Genomic DNA, 12,241 nt, shown 5'->3' on the forward strand with positions numbered 1-12,241 from the left:
TTACGAGTGCTTACGACATTTGAGAGCTTTTGTATAGTACTTGCCTCTCCTCTTTGTACTTTCTCTTTTATAAGCTAAGATTTCTCAATCACGTCCATCCGTGGACATTGACCATCAAGCTAACCACGTAAATCAATATATTTCTCTTTCTTTTTGCTCTACTATCTCTAAGTTTCTTTGCAAAGCTTTCTCATTTGCTTTTAAAGTACCACAAGTTACTCTACCAGTGGAATTAAATCAAGATACTAGCATATCTCGATATTGCAGGTGGCCACCTATTCAAGATGGCCAGGAGGGTGGTCACCAGCTAAAACATTGCTCTCAGGAGGGCAAGCGACGAGTCTAATGACAAGTTTTTGATATTTTTTTTCTTCTTTTTGTTTCTATTTCCATAACAAAATTTACATTTTTCTTAAAATCACATGATATTTATTTGAAAAGTTAGTTGACAATGACTGCTTAACATCCAGCTCATAGCTTAATTATTATATTATTCAAGTTTAGGTATCTTTACCAAGGAAAATGCCATGATTTGGATCTCGACATGTCATTCGCGAATCATGGAAGAGCACTGCTTTTAGCTTCTGGTCATGTGGAATAACTTGTTTCAGGGAGATAATTAATTGTAATAAAGAAAGTCAGCTGCTGAAATCATGCGAATGGAGCATTTACTATCCAAGATTCAATCAATTTTGGATCTAGAGTTGCTTCATCCGAGAAGTCTTGGAGTGCGCTGCTACGTCCACGCCTCCACTGTAGTTATATTTTTTTAAAATAATTAATTATAATAAATAATTCATTATTATATTTTAAATAATAAAGATAAAAAATATTATTTATATTTCTAAAAATAAGAAAATGAAAGTGATACAAAATAAACCATTATTTTTCACCTTTATCTTATAAAAAACATAAAATGTATAGCTAGATCATATGTTTGCCGGACCCGCACGCCCTTCATATTTTTTCAATGAGATGAATGGATTAAATCATCCTAGAGAGGTAATGAGAGAGATGGATTAAATCATCTTAGAGAGGCTCGAATACAAAATATTCTGAAGTTGGAAAGAAATTAAAAATAAGCTATCCTAGGTAATGCCATGGAGTGGACTAGCCAATCTGCCACTTAATCAAGCTTTAAAACCCTATATTCCTATAAAAAGCGTGTAAAATTAGTTTTAGTACTTAGCTAAATAAACGCTGAGTACGTTGAGCAATATTTTTGCAACAAAAAGATCCATCTGCACGAGGTGGAAAGTATAAATTCTATTTTTAAACATTATAGATGGGTGGCTTCTTATGTGATCTATCACTCCGTAAGCATTCTATGGATTTGGAGTTAGGGGTTATTGGCAGCATTTTGGAACTTGTTATTTTTTGATTTTATTAAATGCATTCATATACATAATATATAAAATATTTACTATACACGAGGTGAGTTGACGATTGAGGACAAAAAATACCATCTCTATCCTTGACGGCCCAAAAATAAAGGAAAATTTGAACACGTTTTGCGTACCTATTTGTGGTATGCATTTTCCCTTGCACAATACCGGTAGAAAACGACAGATACTAGTTGTGCTGGGACCATGAAGTCAATCGCACATTAACATGAATAAAAAAGTCCTCCGTGCATTGCGCTCGAATCGGAACCCGTTTGTTCCCTGGCTCATATTTAACTATTTTACAGCAGAGCCGAACCACAAGAGTTGCCGTCTCCTACAGTCGTTGGGGAGAAAAAATAACGACAAAAGCCTTTAAGCCCTCAACGAGCTGCCTTAGAAAACACCACCCCGCCCCCTTTCCCTTCCGATCCACTCCACCTCTCCAATGGCCTCCTCCACCAACAAATCCACCGCCACCGTCTTCTGTAAAGCGATGATCTTGCTTCAACTCCCCCTCTTTGCCACTGTCTTCATCTTTCTAAAATCCAGACCGGCCACCACCTGCTACAATTCCATCATCAGCTTCGGGGATTCGATCGCCGACACCGGGAACTACCTCGTCGACTTCGGCGAGAAGGCCGGCCCAGTTGGCCATCCCCCATATGGCAAGACCTACTTCCGCCGCCCCACTGGCCGGTTCTCCGATGGGCGAGTCATCATTGACTTCATTGGTATGCACTCCTCTCCTCTCCTCTCCCTCCGCAGAGTAATTAATCAATCTTGGTTAGAATTTCCAAATTGTGATGGTGGATGCAGCTCAGGCCATGGGGCTGCCGCTCGTGCCGCCGTATCTTGTGAGAACCAGCAAGCAGGATCTCCGGTATGGCGTAAATTTCGCGGTCGCCGGGGTTACCGCGCTCGACGGCAAATTCTTTAGGGACAAAGGGATGGTTCTCACGTGGCCCCAGTACTCGTTGGCTACGCAGATCCAGTGGTTTAAAAAATTGCTGCCTTCTCTCTGCTCCTCTAAATCAGGCAAGTCATCTCTTCTCCATGCTCAATTTTCTTGGCTTCATTCCCGAAAATTTTGATCCTATTGGGCATCCATAGAGAACCAGCCTAAGGATATGAGATCAATGGATATCCCAATCATACAACTAGGTGACGCGGTTTAATGATTTATTGGAGGGTTATGTCTCCCTTCCTTGATCCCACCAATATAGGGGATTGGGATACTGCAGGCAATTTCCGGTGTGTCTCGACATCCGGTTATGGTATCCGAGGGATATCCTGAATATAATGATAGATACAGCTAGCTGAATGATATAATAGCTGAAAGAAAGGCTAACTTAATCCAGTCTATTCTTTTATATCCGACACATGCTTGTTGCCTTCCACAGCAACAATAGCCGCTACGGGATCTAGAAAAAAAATCAAAATTCTTTAAAATCTGTGAGAGATATGATCTAACAGTTGATGTTGCGAAATAAGATCCATCATTTTCTCATGTAAAGTCAATTAAAATTCATATAATGCCTATTATAATATATTCTGCCCCGTGGTCTCAAAATCAATAAAAATGATTATTATGTTCATTTATATATTTAGTTGTTTTACAATGACAATTTCTAAAATTGAAATGAGAAAAAAAACGTGTACCATGACTTTTACATTTAACATATGAACATATTTCTGATTTTTTTCTGAAGTTAAGTCTCCTGCATTAGGTATTGAGATGATGTGTATTGAATTAAAAAGTAATATTAACTTGACCTCTTTATTTAAAACCAATTCGGAAACCAACTGGTCCACCAAATGTTCAAGTTGGGTTGGCACCAGAAGATTCGGAGCTAAAATATGCCCCACTAGTCATGTCTCTCAGTAGCTATAATCTCAAAAAAAAAAAAACATAAACCGCTAATATGTTTCTTTACTTAAGAATATCATTCTATATTACTAATGCAAGAGGAGAGAGAAAGATATTAAAAAATAAATTAATGAAAAATATCAAAAATCAAGATTTCTCTTGATCCTTGAGTGCAGAGAATTCTAGAACGAGAGAAAACGTAAGTTTGATAACTCTCTCACTCCATCCTTTATAAATAGTTTCTGTAAACTCTCCTTGTCTAAGCCGGGCAGCTTTGCCTCCCTCTTCATCATCAAAAAAAAAAAAAAAATCTCATTTCCCCTTAGCCAATCATCAGCTTCCACATCCCCGGCGAACAGAGTAGTGATCTAGCAGGTGGGGTGATTGGTACTTCTTCATTCCAAACTGTATCTTATGAATTAAAATTTCTTAAATTGGTGCTCTTTTTGGAGAGAGTCTATCCAAAACCATTTGAGCAAAAGGAGATTGATCAATTGAGTCTTGCTCCTTGCACACATCGGCAGACTGTGAAAGCTTCTTCAGCAAGTCCCTCGTCCTCATGGGAGAGATCGGAGGAAACGACTACAACCACCCATTCGCCCAGTTAAAGGCCATAGATGAGATACGAACCTATGTTCCTAGCGTCGTCAACATCACTAGCTGGGCTATCAATGTGAGCCCATTTCTCTCTCGCTCTTTCTTTCTGTTGCTAGATCCCATATCCATCTGAGATTTGGTGGCAGCGCAACCTCTACTTAAATTTGTACTGAGGCTCTCAATTTGATTTGCTAGAGCTTGATCGAGCTCGGGGCCAAAACGTTGGTAGTACCAGGAATTTTCCCACTTGGATGCGTCTCCGCGTATCTTACGGTGCACCAGAGCGGAAGAAGAGAAGACTACGACCCGCAGACAGGCTGTATCAAGTGGTTGAACGAGTTCTCTGAGTACCACAACAGCCTCCTCCAGACTGAGTTGGATCGGCTCCGAAGACTTCACCCCCGTATCACCATCATCTATGCCAACTACTACGATGCTGCCATGGATATCTACCGTCATCCGCTCAAATACGGTGGGCATTCTTTTTTTTGTTTTTCTTCTCTTTGCACATCTCCATTATCATGCTTTAGCTTATAGTATGACAGATTGTGATTAGATTACCACATATCACGCCTAAGTGCAGCTTAAATACGTTCTTCTGGGCTAGTGTTAAGAGTTCTGCAGCCTTATTGGACGTGGGAGCTGCCCATAGACCCCAGCCACCTCTGATTTTGGGCATCTATGCACTGGAAATTTTGTTCTTTAATTTAAAAGGAGGTTGGCAGGCCATGGATTATATTAATGTGAGGTAGCCTTCCCCAAATAACTCTTGATTAATGGGGCGATTTGAGTAGATATCTCTGGTACCCCTCTTGTGATAAATTTAATGATGCATGCTGAAGTGTTTAGCACAAACTTTAGAGTTACCTAGCAGAAAACTAAAGTAAGATATGCAATAAAAGTAAATCTAGCATAACTTCAGTCCTTCAAGACCATAGAGTTTCACGAAAAGGGCTAGGGATTAGAAAATAATGGATAAGCGAGATATCTCTTGCAAGCAGCAATAACTACTTCGTACTTTGTGTGATTTCAAGTACTTGTGTTTATAGGTATGTGTTATATGTTATCTAATAGCTAATAAAAAAAACAATTTCTGCTGCACTTGTTCAACAATTGATGATGGTTATATTAGTAGATCGCATCCAACAGTCGGTGCAGTTGTCATATTGGTTTGGAATTTTGAGAGCACAGGTGATTACTTGTGATTGGTAATTAATCATGTGGCGAATTGCTAAACAGCAGGATGAATTAAACATATCCTTATTAAATAGATGGAACAACTAATATTAGTGGATTATATGTGATGGTTTTGAAGCTGAGTGAATGGCATTGATGTGGTTGCAGGATTTGATGCACCTCTAGCTGCATGCTGTGGAGGTGGTGGTCCGTATAATTTCAACCTCACTGCAATGTGTGGAGCTCGAGAGGATACGGTCTGCAGTGATCCCTCGAAGCATGTATGTTGGGATGGAATGCACCTAACCGATGCGGCTTATGAGATTATTGCCCGTGGCTTGTTACAAGGATCATATGCCTCTGCTCCTATAACTCAAGCTTGCCTTCTGCTGGAGCCAGACGTCCCTCAACTCCAGCGTGTATTTTAGCCAAAAGAAGATCATTGTGTTTGAACATGGACAGCAATCCGTTCCTTGCCCGGCATGGATGGTTGCCGAATATGCTGTTCCTTATCAAGAAACTAGCTTCTTTCTGTATTCTTTTCATTTTCTAATCTCTAGCTAGCTTCCAAAATACTATGCTGATATCCTGATATTTGCTTGTGAGGAACTCAATTTTTGTTGTAGATGTGCTCCTCGCAGTCCATGTCGTGCAATTTAGTGCTGATGCGCGCTGCTTCCATTGGAGGTTGGACAAGATTCTGTTTCTTGAAATGTTAGGTCCATGGCTCCAAACTTACTGTGATGGCAGCCAAACTTCTTCTTTATGAGCAAAATATGCCTCGGCAATTGACTGCTGCATCACCCATTTGGAAGAAGGTTTCGGTTTTTGGTTATTGAGAGGTTCGTTTTTCATTTGAGATCATTGAACGTAAGCTGCATGTGAGAACGTTGGGTTTATAAAAGATTTAGTTCAGTGGCAATTACGAAGTCATGTCTTATGGCTTGCACCTTGCTTTCTGTTCTCTCGGATGAATGCAGATGATCTACTGAAAATGTAACCACAAATTGTTAAACAATCATAAATTCTCAGAATCTATAAAGAAAAGAAAACTCAAGCGTTCTTATGCCATGTTGAGAATAGGCTGTACAATGTGGTTATATATCTCTTTCCTATCAGAGAGAAATTCTAAGGAAAACATATGAGAAGTCTCAACCGGGCCCATCCTCTTTTTCCTTTGCTCTTTCAGGTTGAGGGCATGAATTTTGTGGTTCTTTCGGCCATGTACAATTAACAGCTACAGTCATGCATGCAAAAAATTGTTATAGTTTTTCAAGTGGAGAACCTGATCGAGCTCCAGCTACAACACATGCTCTCTATATTAGAAGCTGAAAAATTTGTGTTATAAATAAGATAATTTTTTTATTCTATTCATGGTATTAGCATGCTTTATATACAAGTTGAACTTTTTGATTCATAAGATTAGATATGGTAGAATATAACAACATGAATTTTTAATTACAAAAAAAACATTAGAGACCAAATATAGGAAGCACTTCTTGGAGGATTTCTAGGACTCCTTCAAGCCATTGATCACATGCAAATCAAGGGTGGAGAAGTCTTGCACGCTGCCACATCAGCAAGGATCCGTGGGAAGACTCTTTTCCATGTTTATCTTAGCCTTTTGTTTAGGAATTCAAGTTTATCTTGGTCTTTTATTGTAACTAGGAGTCCTAGGGTTTTGAGTCCATAAAAGGGGCTGTAGGAAGCCATTGTGAGGCATCTCAAAGTTGAGTTGAGTTTAGTTCTCTTGTGAGAGAGTCGGCCGAAAAGCTTGGGCGGCATTGTGCTGATTTCGGTCCTTAAATCTTGTGTTCAAGGACTTGGACTAGTAGTTGATATATCAATCTTCACTAGATTGGGCTAGAAAGAGATTCTTTTGATCTTTTGCTAGATTTTTTTTAGTTTTCTTTTGATTGTTCTTTTTTGTTTGTTCTTCAATTGGAGTGGAATAAAATTCAGTTTAGTTTTATTGTTGATCTTTGTATTGAGTTGTTCCACTAACGTTACTTATAGTCGGTCCATAATCAGTGGCTTCTTCAAGGGCGCACGCCAAGGAGCAAGGCAAAGGAGCTTGGTTCGGGGCTTGAGACCATGAGCCCCCATCAAATAGTAAAATTTTATGCTTTGACATAGGTACTAAATTTGAACGTAATAACCAGATTTCATAAATTTTGAAGATCATTTTAAATTGATATATTAATATTATGCATGCAATATATAGTAATCATGATATCTACAATCATGTATATTATAATGAACGATATTATGCATGATTCTGATATATGTTGGTCAATAATCAGCGCAGCAAGCGATCAATTGCAGTTAAGGATCCGGATGCCATTCAACCATCTTGGACCGGCGGTGAAGGAAGAGATAAGCGGCACTTCACGTTGGAATCTCTATGTGATTTGATTGATGTGACAATTTACGATTTTTGGAGACCAGATCCCTGTGACCACCACGATGTAGCCCGTTCCAGTTCGTGTGGCCAGCAATGAAGTGGTGATAACGGATCCTATCCTATGCTGCTTCTTTTTTTTTTTGTTGGTACATCGGCTGCTCCTACTGCTCTTGTGTGAGCACAGCCAGCTGCGTCACTAGCAATAAGGATATACAAAGCAAAGGGAATAGAAGATAGCTGGGTCGAGAGAAATTCGTCCGAATGATTAGTAGCAAATGAGATGACTCAGTCAGCAACCTGATTCGTCTATCGAAGGACATGCTTGACCTGGAACGCACGATACTTTCGCAGCATCTGTCGTGTGTCGCCTAGGTGCGGGTGCTCTGCCTCCTCCGGCCCTCCCTCTTGTAGGCGCTCAATCAACGAGGCTGAGTCCCCCTCTAGAATGATGTAGCCTGCTTCCAGAACATGTTTCGCATAAGAGAGCCCTTCCCATACAGCCCTGAGCTCCGCTCCAAATGCTGATGCCTCGAAAAGACGATGTCCTCCCACCGCAATCAAGCTGGAGCTATGGTCTCTGATCACAGATGCCCCAAATCCTGTGCTTATTCGCAGCGCAGATCCTTCATCTTTCAAATGGATGACTGAGACCTTTGCGGGATGCCGAACATGTTGGATTTTGTTTAAAAGGCCTATATTTTTCCGGCGGCGGCAATCCTATAGCGCACTGTCTTCTGTACCATAAAAAATGCCTACAAGGCATCACAGAAGATCCCACTTTGATGGTAATAGCCAAATGCACCGGGACAAGAAAGTTAAAATAGTATCTATCTTGTTTGCCATCCATGGATCCTATTATGGACGCATAAATGTGAAGGAACGAAGGGCAAGTAACCAGTTTTGACATATCACTCTCACTTGAAAATACTGTCACAAATGGCTATTTTTAAGAGAAAAATGCTCCTAGGCATCAGTTATAAACATAAAAAAATATTATTCAACACGTAGATAATTTCATATTGAAATATTGTACATCAATTGCTTTATGCCACGTCGTAAGAAAATTATGCATATGAGCATAACAACTCATGTTAAAGAGGGGCTTCTTCCACCTCTATTCCCCTTAAGAAAAATTAAAGAGAGGGTGGGCCACATTGGAGGCTGTTATAATCAAATGAAATGGACCTGACACCAAGCATAGCCAGCAGTTAAATCATATCAATTGTTTATAGCATTCCATTTTATTGTACAATCGGAATCAAAATTTGTTATTTTACCAATAACTTTACTCTCATGAAAGATATACCTCATCTTGTAGATCTGTGGTTTGGAATCTCTCTAGCTTCTTCATGTCAAATTTCAATAACCCATCAGTGACCAAGACCGGCATCACTCGAAAATGGAAAGCAAACCATGTAAGTCGGGGGCTGGCAATTTAATTGAGGATGTTGAGTTAGAGAGGATCCAAACTGACTTCTGAAATAATTCTAATTTTCTTTTACGAAAAGGGAAAAAAAATTGTAGGCCATCAAGTTGGATACCCACAGGAGATCTCTTTTATCCATGATGAGCATGGATTTCGGAGGTATGATTCTTGTTGCTTACAAACAACAATTAATATTGGTTGATTAATAATCAAAGAGGATCATTGGATCTGTCTCAATCATTTTGGATTATACTAATCATATATTATTCATGTTAAACCATATATTACTTGCTTAGTTATTATTTGATATCCAGTTCTTGGCCTAATTCCCACAACAATATCAATCCCTTCATGCCGCATATCGGCTAAGTAATTGCAAAGAAGGTGCAATCCAGTTCATGAGGTTCTTACCACTGCAAGGTTTGAGAAGGATTGATTGTATGCAGTCTTACTCTCGGTATGCAAAAAGGTTGTTTTTATATTTCAATCCCATGACATCCAGATCCCTATGGAGTCACCCTTGCCGTCATGCCAAGATAGACATTAAATTGGGAGATATCACAAATCTCTGACAAAATAAAATAAAGATTACATCAAGTATCTATAAAACAGAAAATGGAGCACACCACAAAGCTCAGCAAGCAAACACACTCTACTTCATCTTGTCCCTCAAAAGTGCCTCAAATATGAGTGGACACCACGTCATAGTTTTCTCCGGTCTAACTCTAAGAAAAACAAATCATCAAAGTTTCAGACTTCTGAAGCCATCATGGTCAGAGTTCCATCCCAGTATTATACGCCAACAACATACATCCAGCACAAATGTTTGTTGCCATCAAATTCAATTACCAGATTGTTTTTTGAAATTAGTGTCCATCAGGAGAGTTATTCTGGCTCATCTTGGATAAAATCGTTGGCAGCTCTTTTATAGATTGTTCTGCTAGAGGTGCTGAAGACTGAGAGGATGGAAATCTTTTTCTTTTGATCAGTAATGTGGAATGATGGTTCCATTGAACCTTTTTTTTTGTTTTGCTTGTTCTTTGGATGAAAAGCTATCGAATTTGAATGATTCATGTCCCGGTTTTGAGCTTCTGCTTTGCTGATTTCGATTTGAATCTATCTGGTTTTCTTGTTAGTTGAAGATGACCGACTTCAGATGTCTTGGTTTTGGCGAGTCTGCACTTCGGTTGGGTTTGGAATTCCTCTGTCAAATTGCCTCCATGTTGTTTATGTTCTCTCCCCCTCATACTTGTAACTGCTGAACTGATCGCATCTCCTTTGCCTACTTTCTTAGCCTCCCTTTCCATGAAGAAAAAAAAAAAAAAAGATAGTGTTCATCAATCCATCACAATCACGGAGGCATCAATCTAGACCATCCAATTTAGCGTAAATATATAGCTGACTCAAATAATATATATAGCATGCCGGGCAAGGTATGGCGTTTTGGTACCGAGCTCCGAACTGGTGCCATTCTGTCATTATGTTGGCATATTTGGTATGGAGGCCAGTTTGGTATACCGAAGGTCGATGTGCCCTTTGTACCATTTATCGATATTGAACTAGTACAATACGGTACGTTTCGTACTGTTCTGTTCGATATATGATTTGTATCATGATTCCAAAACTTGCTCACCTCTCTCATCATGGCCAATTACAATATTGACAATATAGTCAAAACATTTGACTTAAATCATTATTTTAGGACACGAGTAACATAGAAATTATCACGGCAGAACAATCTTTGGTCGTTGCCAACTACTTAATAAGACCTAGCTTCAGATATTTATCATTTTCTCGTCAAGCTATCCATCGTTTCTGAAATAGAAGAGTACCCATCTTTATGGTTCCATATGTGGAGGGGCCATACCAAACAGTACTGGAAAGCGTCATTCTCTTCTGATGAAGAAGCGCCGTGGAATCTTGAGCGGATTCCTAAACAAAAAGAAACTTACAAACGAATCCAGTGTGCCAAAGAGAGAAGAGAGTGGGGCTTGAGGGGTGTGGCCTCTATGCTCCGAAAATAGGTTATCAAAATATATGGATATATTTCTTTATCTAGTATCAAAAAATAAATACTCTGCATATATTCCAAATTTTTTTTAAAAAAAGCATCATTCACCTAATATCATCATATCAAATCAATATCCATACAATGTAAAAATCCACAATTTAATGAGAAATATCATCATCCACTAAGCATAATAATATTATTCATAAGATATAAATATCCACAATCATATAACATCAATTATAAAATAAAGATAACTATAATCTCATATATCAACTGTAGAAGAAGAGAGATGTCTACAATCATATAATATAATTCATTTCTTTTTCTTCTTTTCTATTTTAAGCTCCATTCCATGAGAGCATGAAATAATTAGACCGGCATGGAACAAACTAATTATTAGACTGGTCTAACCCACTATGGAAAATTATCTGCTTCGAATTTGTAGCACAGTATTTATTTATATATATGAATGTTTTTTGACTAAAAATACAGCATACATGATGTATAACGTTAAGCTAAGAATCTATTCAATTAAGGAAAAGAAAGCTCAAAAAGGCAACCAAAAAAGAAAGCATAAGTGATAGCATATGTGATTCCACATTCTATATGTGCTAAGAGGTCCTTAACATTTATTTTACCAGGGCAGCTATGGATCGGATTATATGCTAAGAACGCACCAAACCTTGACTTGTCACTATTCAGGATTTCTCCCAAAAACAAAACAAAAAAAGACACTCCCTGCCCCACAAGTGTGGATTCGCAGGACCTAACATGACTGAACTAACCTGCTGTTTGCTTCACGCATCCCAAACCAACCATCCTGACTTAACCCATCTTAATCCATCGAAGCTCATTTAGACCTACCTTGAACTGGTCAAAGTTAAATTTCATAAAGCTTAAAAGGAAGAGAATAGAAACCAATCATCTGAACTAACGCATGCTATGAAAATAGATGACATGGAATACCTTGATGTGATCAAATTAAGCTAATGAATGTAACTTTTAGATCCTTTTCCGGCTCTAATATAGCACTCCGATTGAAACATAGCAACTGATACCAAAGTAACAAACCGGCGGTGCAAGACTGAAGCCAACAAGATCTGGATCATTTTAGCTACTACGAGGAGGATTGAACATGATCTAAAAGCAAGATGTGTCTTATTAGAAAACCGAGTTACATGTCAAATTTTCGGAAGCTAATATGATGTCCGAAGATGCCCCTCTTCGCTAACTTCCAGAAGCTCTAGTGTTGCTTACTTTTTTTTTTTTGCTATTTTTTTTTCTCAAGAGATCCAAATTGTGTAGATTGAAAAAATTATTTCTTTTCCAATTGGATCAAAGTTAGGACGAGATGGCACATAAAAAATTCCAAACC

General features: G+C 38.7%; 1 protein-coding gene across 1 annotated transcript; it reads left to right on the forward strand.

Annotated features, from left to right (window-relative positions):
• The first annotated feature begins 1,720 nt into the window (after positions 1-1,720).
• Positions 1,721-5,721, forward strand: LOC103697604 (GDSL esterase/lipase At1g31550-like). Its single transcript, XM_008779509.4, has 5 exons — positions 1,721-2,116; positions 2,202-2,420; positions 3,777-3,925; positions 4,045-4,321; positions 5,194-5,721. Exons 1-5 carry the CDS (start codon positions 1,831-1,833, stop codon positions 5,451-5,453), a joined length of 1,191 nt encoding a protein of 396 aa, XP_008777731.2. The 5' UTR covers positions 1,721-1,830; the 3' UTR covers positions 5,454-5,721.
• The last annotated feature ends 6,520 nt before the right edge of the window (positions 5,722-12,241 follow it).

Source organism: Phoenix dactylifera, unplaced genomic scaffold (assembly GCF_009389715.1).
Source record: "Phoenix dactylifera cultivar Barhee BC4 unplaced genomic scaffold, palm_55x_up_171113_PBpolish2nd_filt_p 000139F, whole genome shotgun sequence".
Taxonomy (NCBI): domain Eukaryota; kingdom Viridiplantae; phylum Streptophyta; class Magnoliopsida; order Arecales; family Arecaceae; genus Phoenix; species Phoenix dactylifera.

Bases quoted from the DNA above. Each gene is read 5' to 3' on its own strand.
- LOC103697604 (XM_008779509.4), top strand. From the start codon at position 1,831: ATGGCCTCCTCCACCAACAAATCCACCGCCACCGTCTTCTGTAAAGCG. The intron at 3,926-4,044 runs GTGAGCCCATTT...TTGATTTGCTAG, and splicing joins TCACTAGCTGGGCTATCAAT to AGCTTGATCGAGCTCGGGGC. The intron at 4,322-5,193 runs GTGGGCATTCTT...ATGTGGTTGCAG, and splicing joins CCGTCATCCGCTCAAATACG to GATTTGATGCACCTCTAGCT.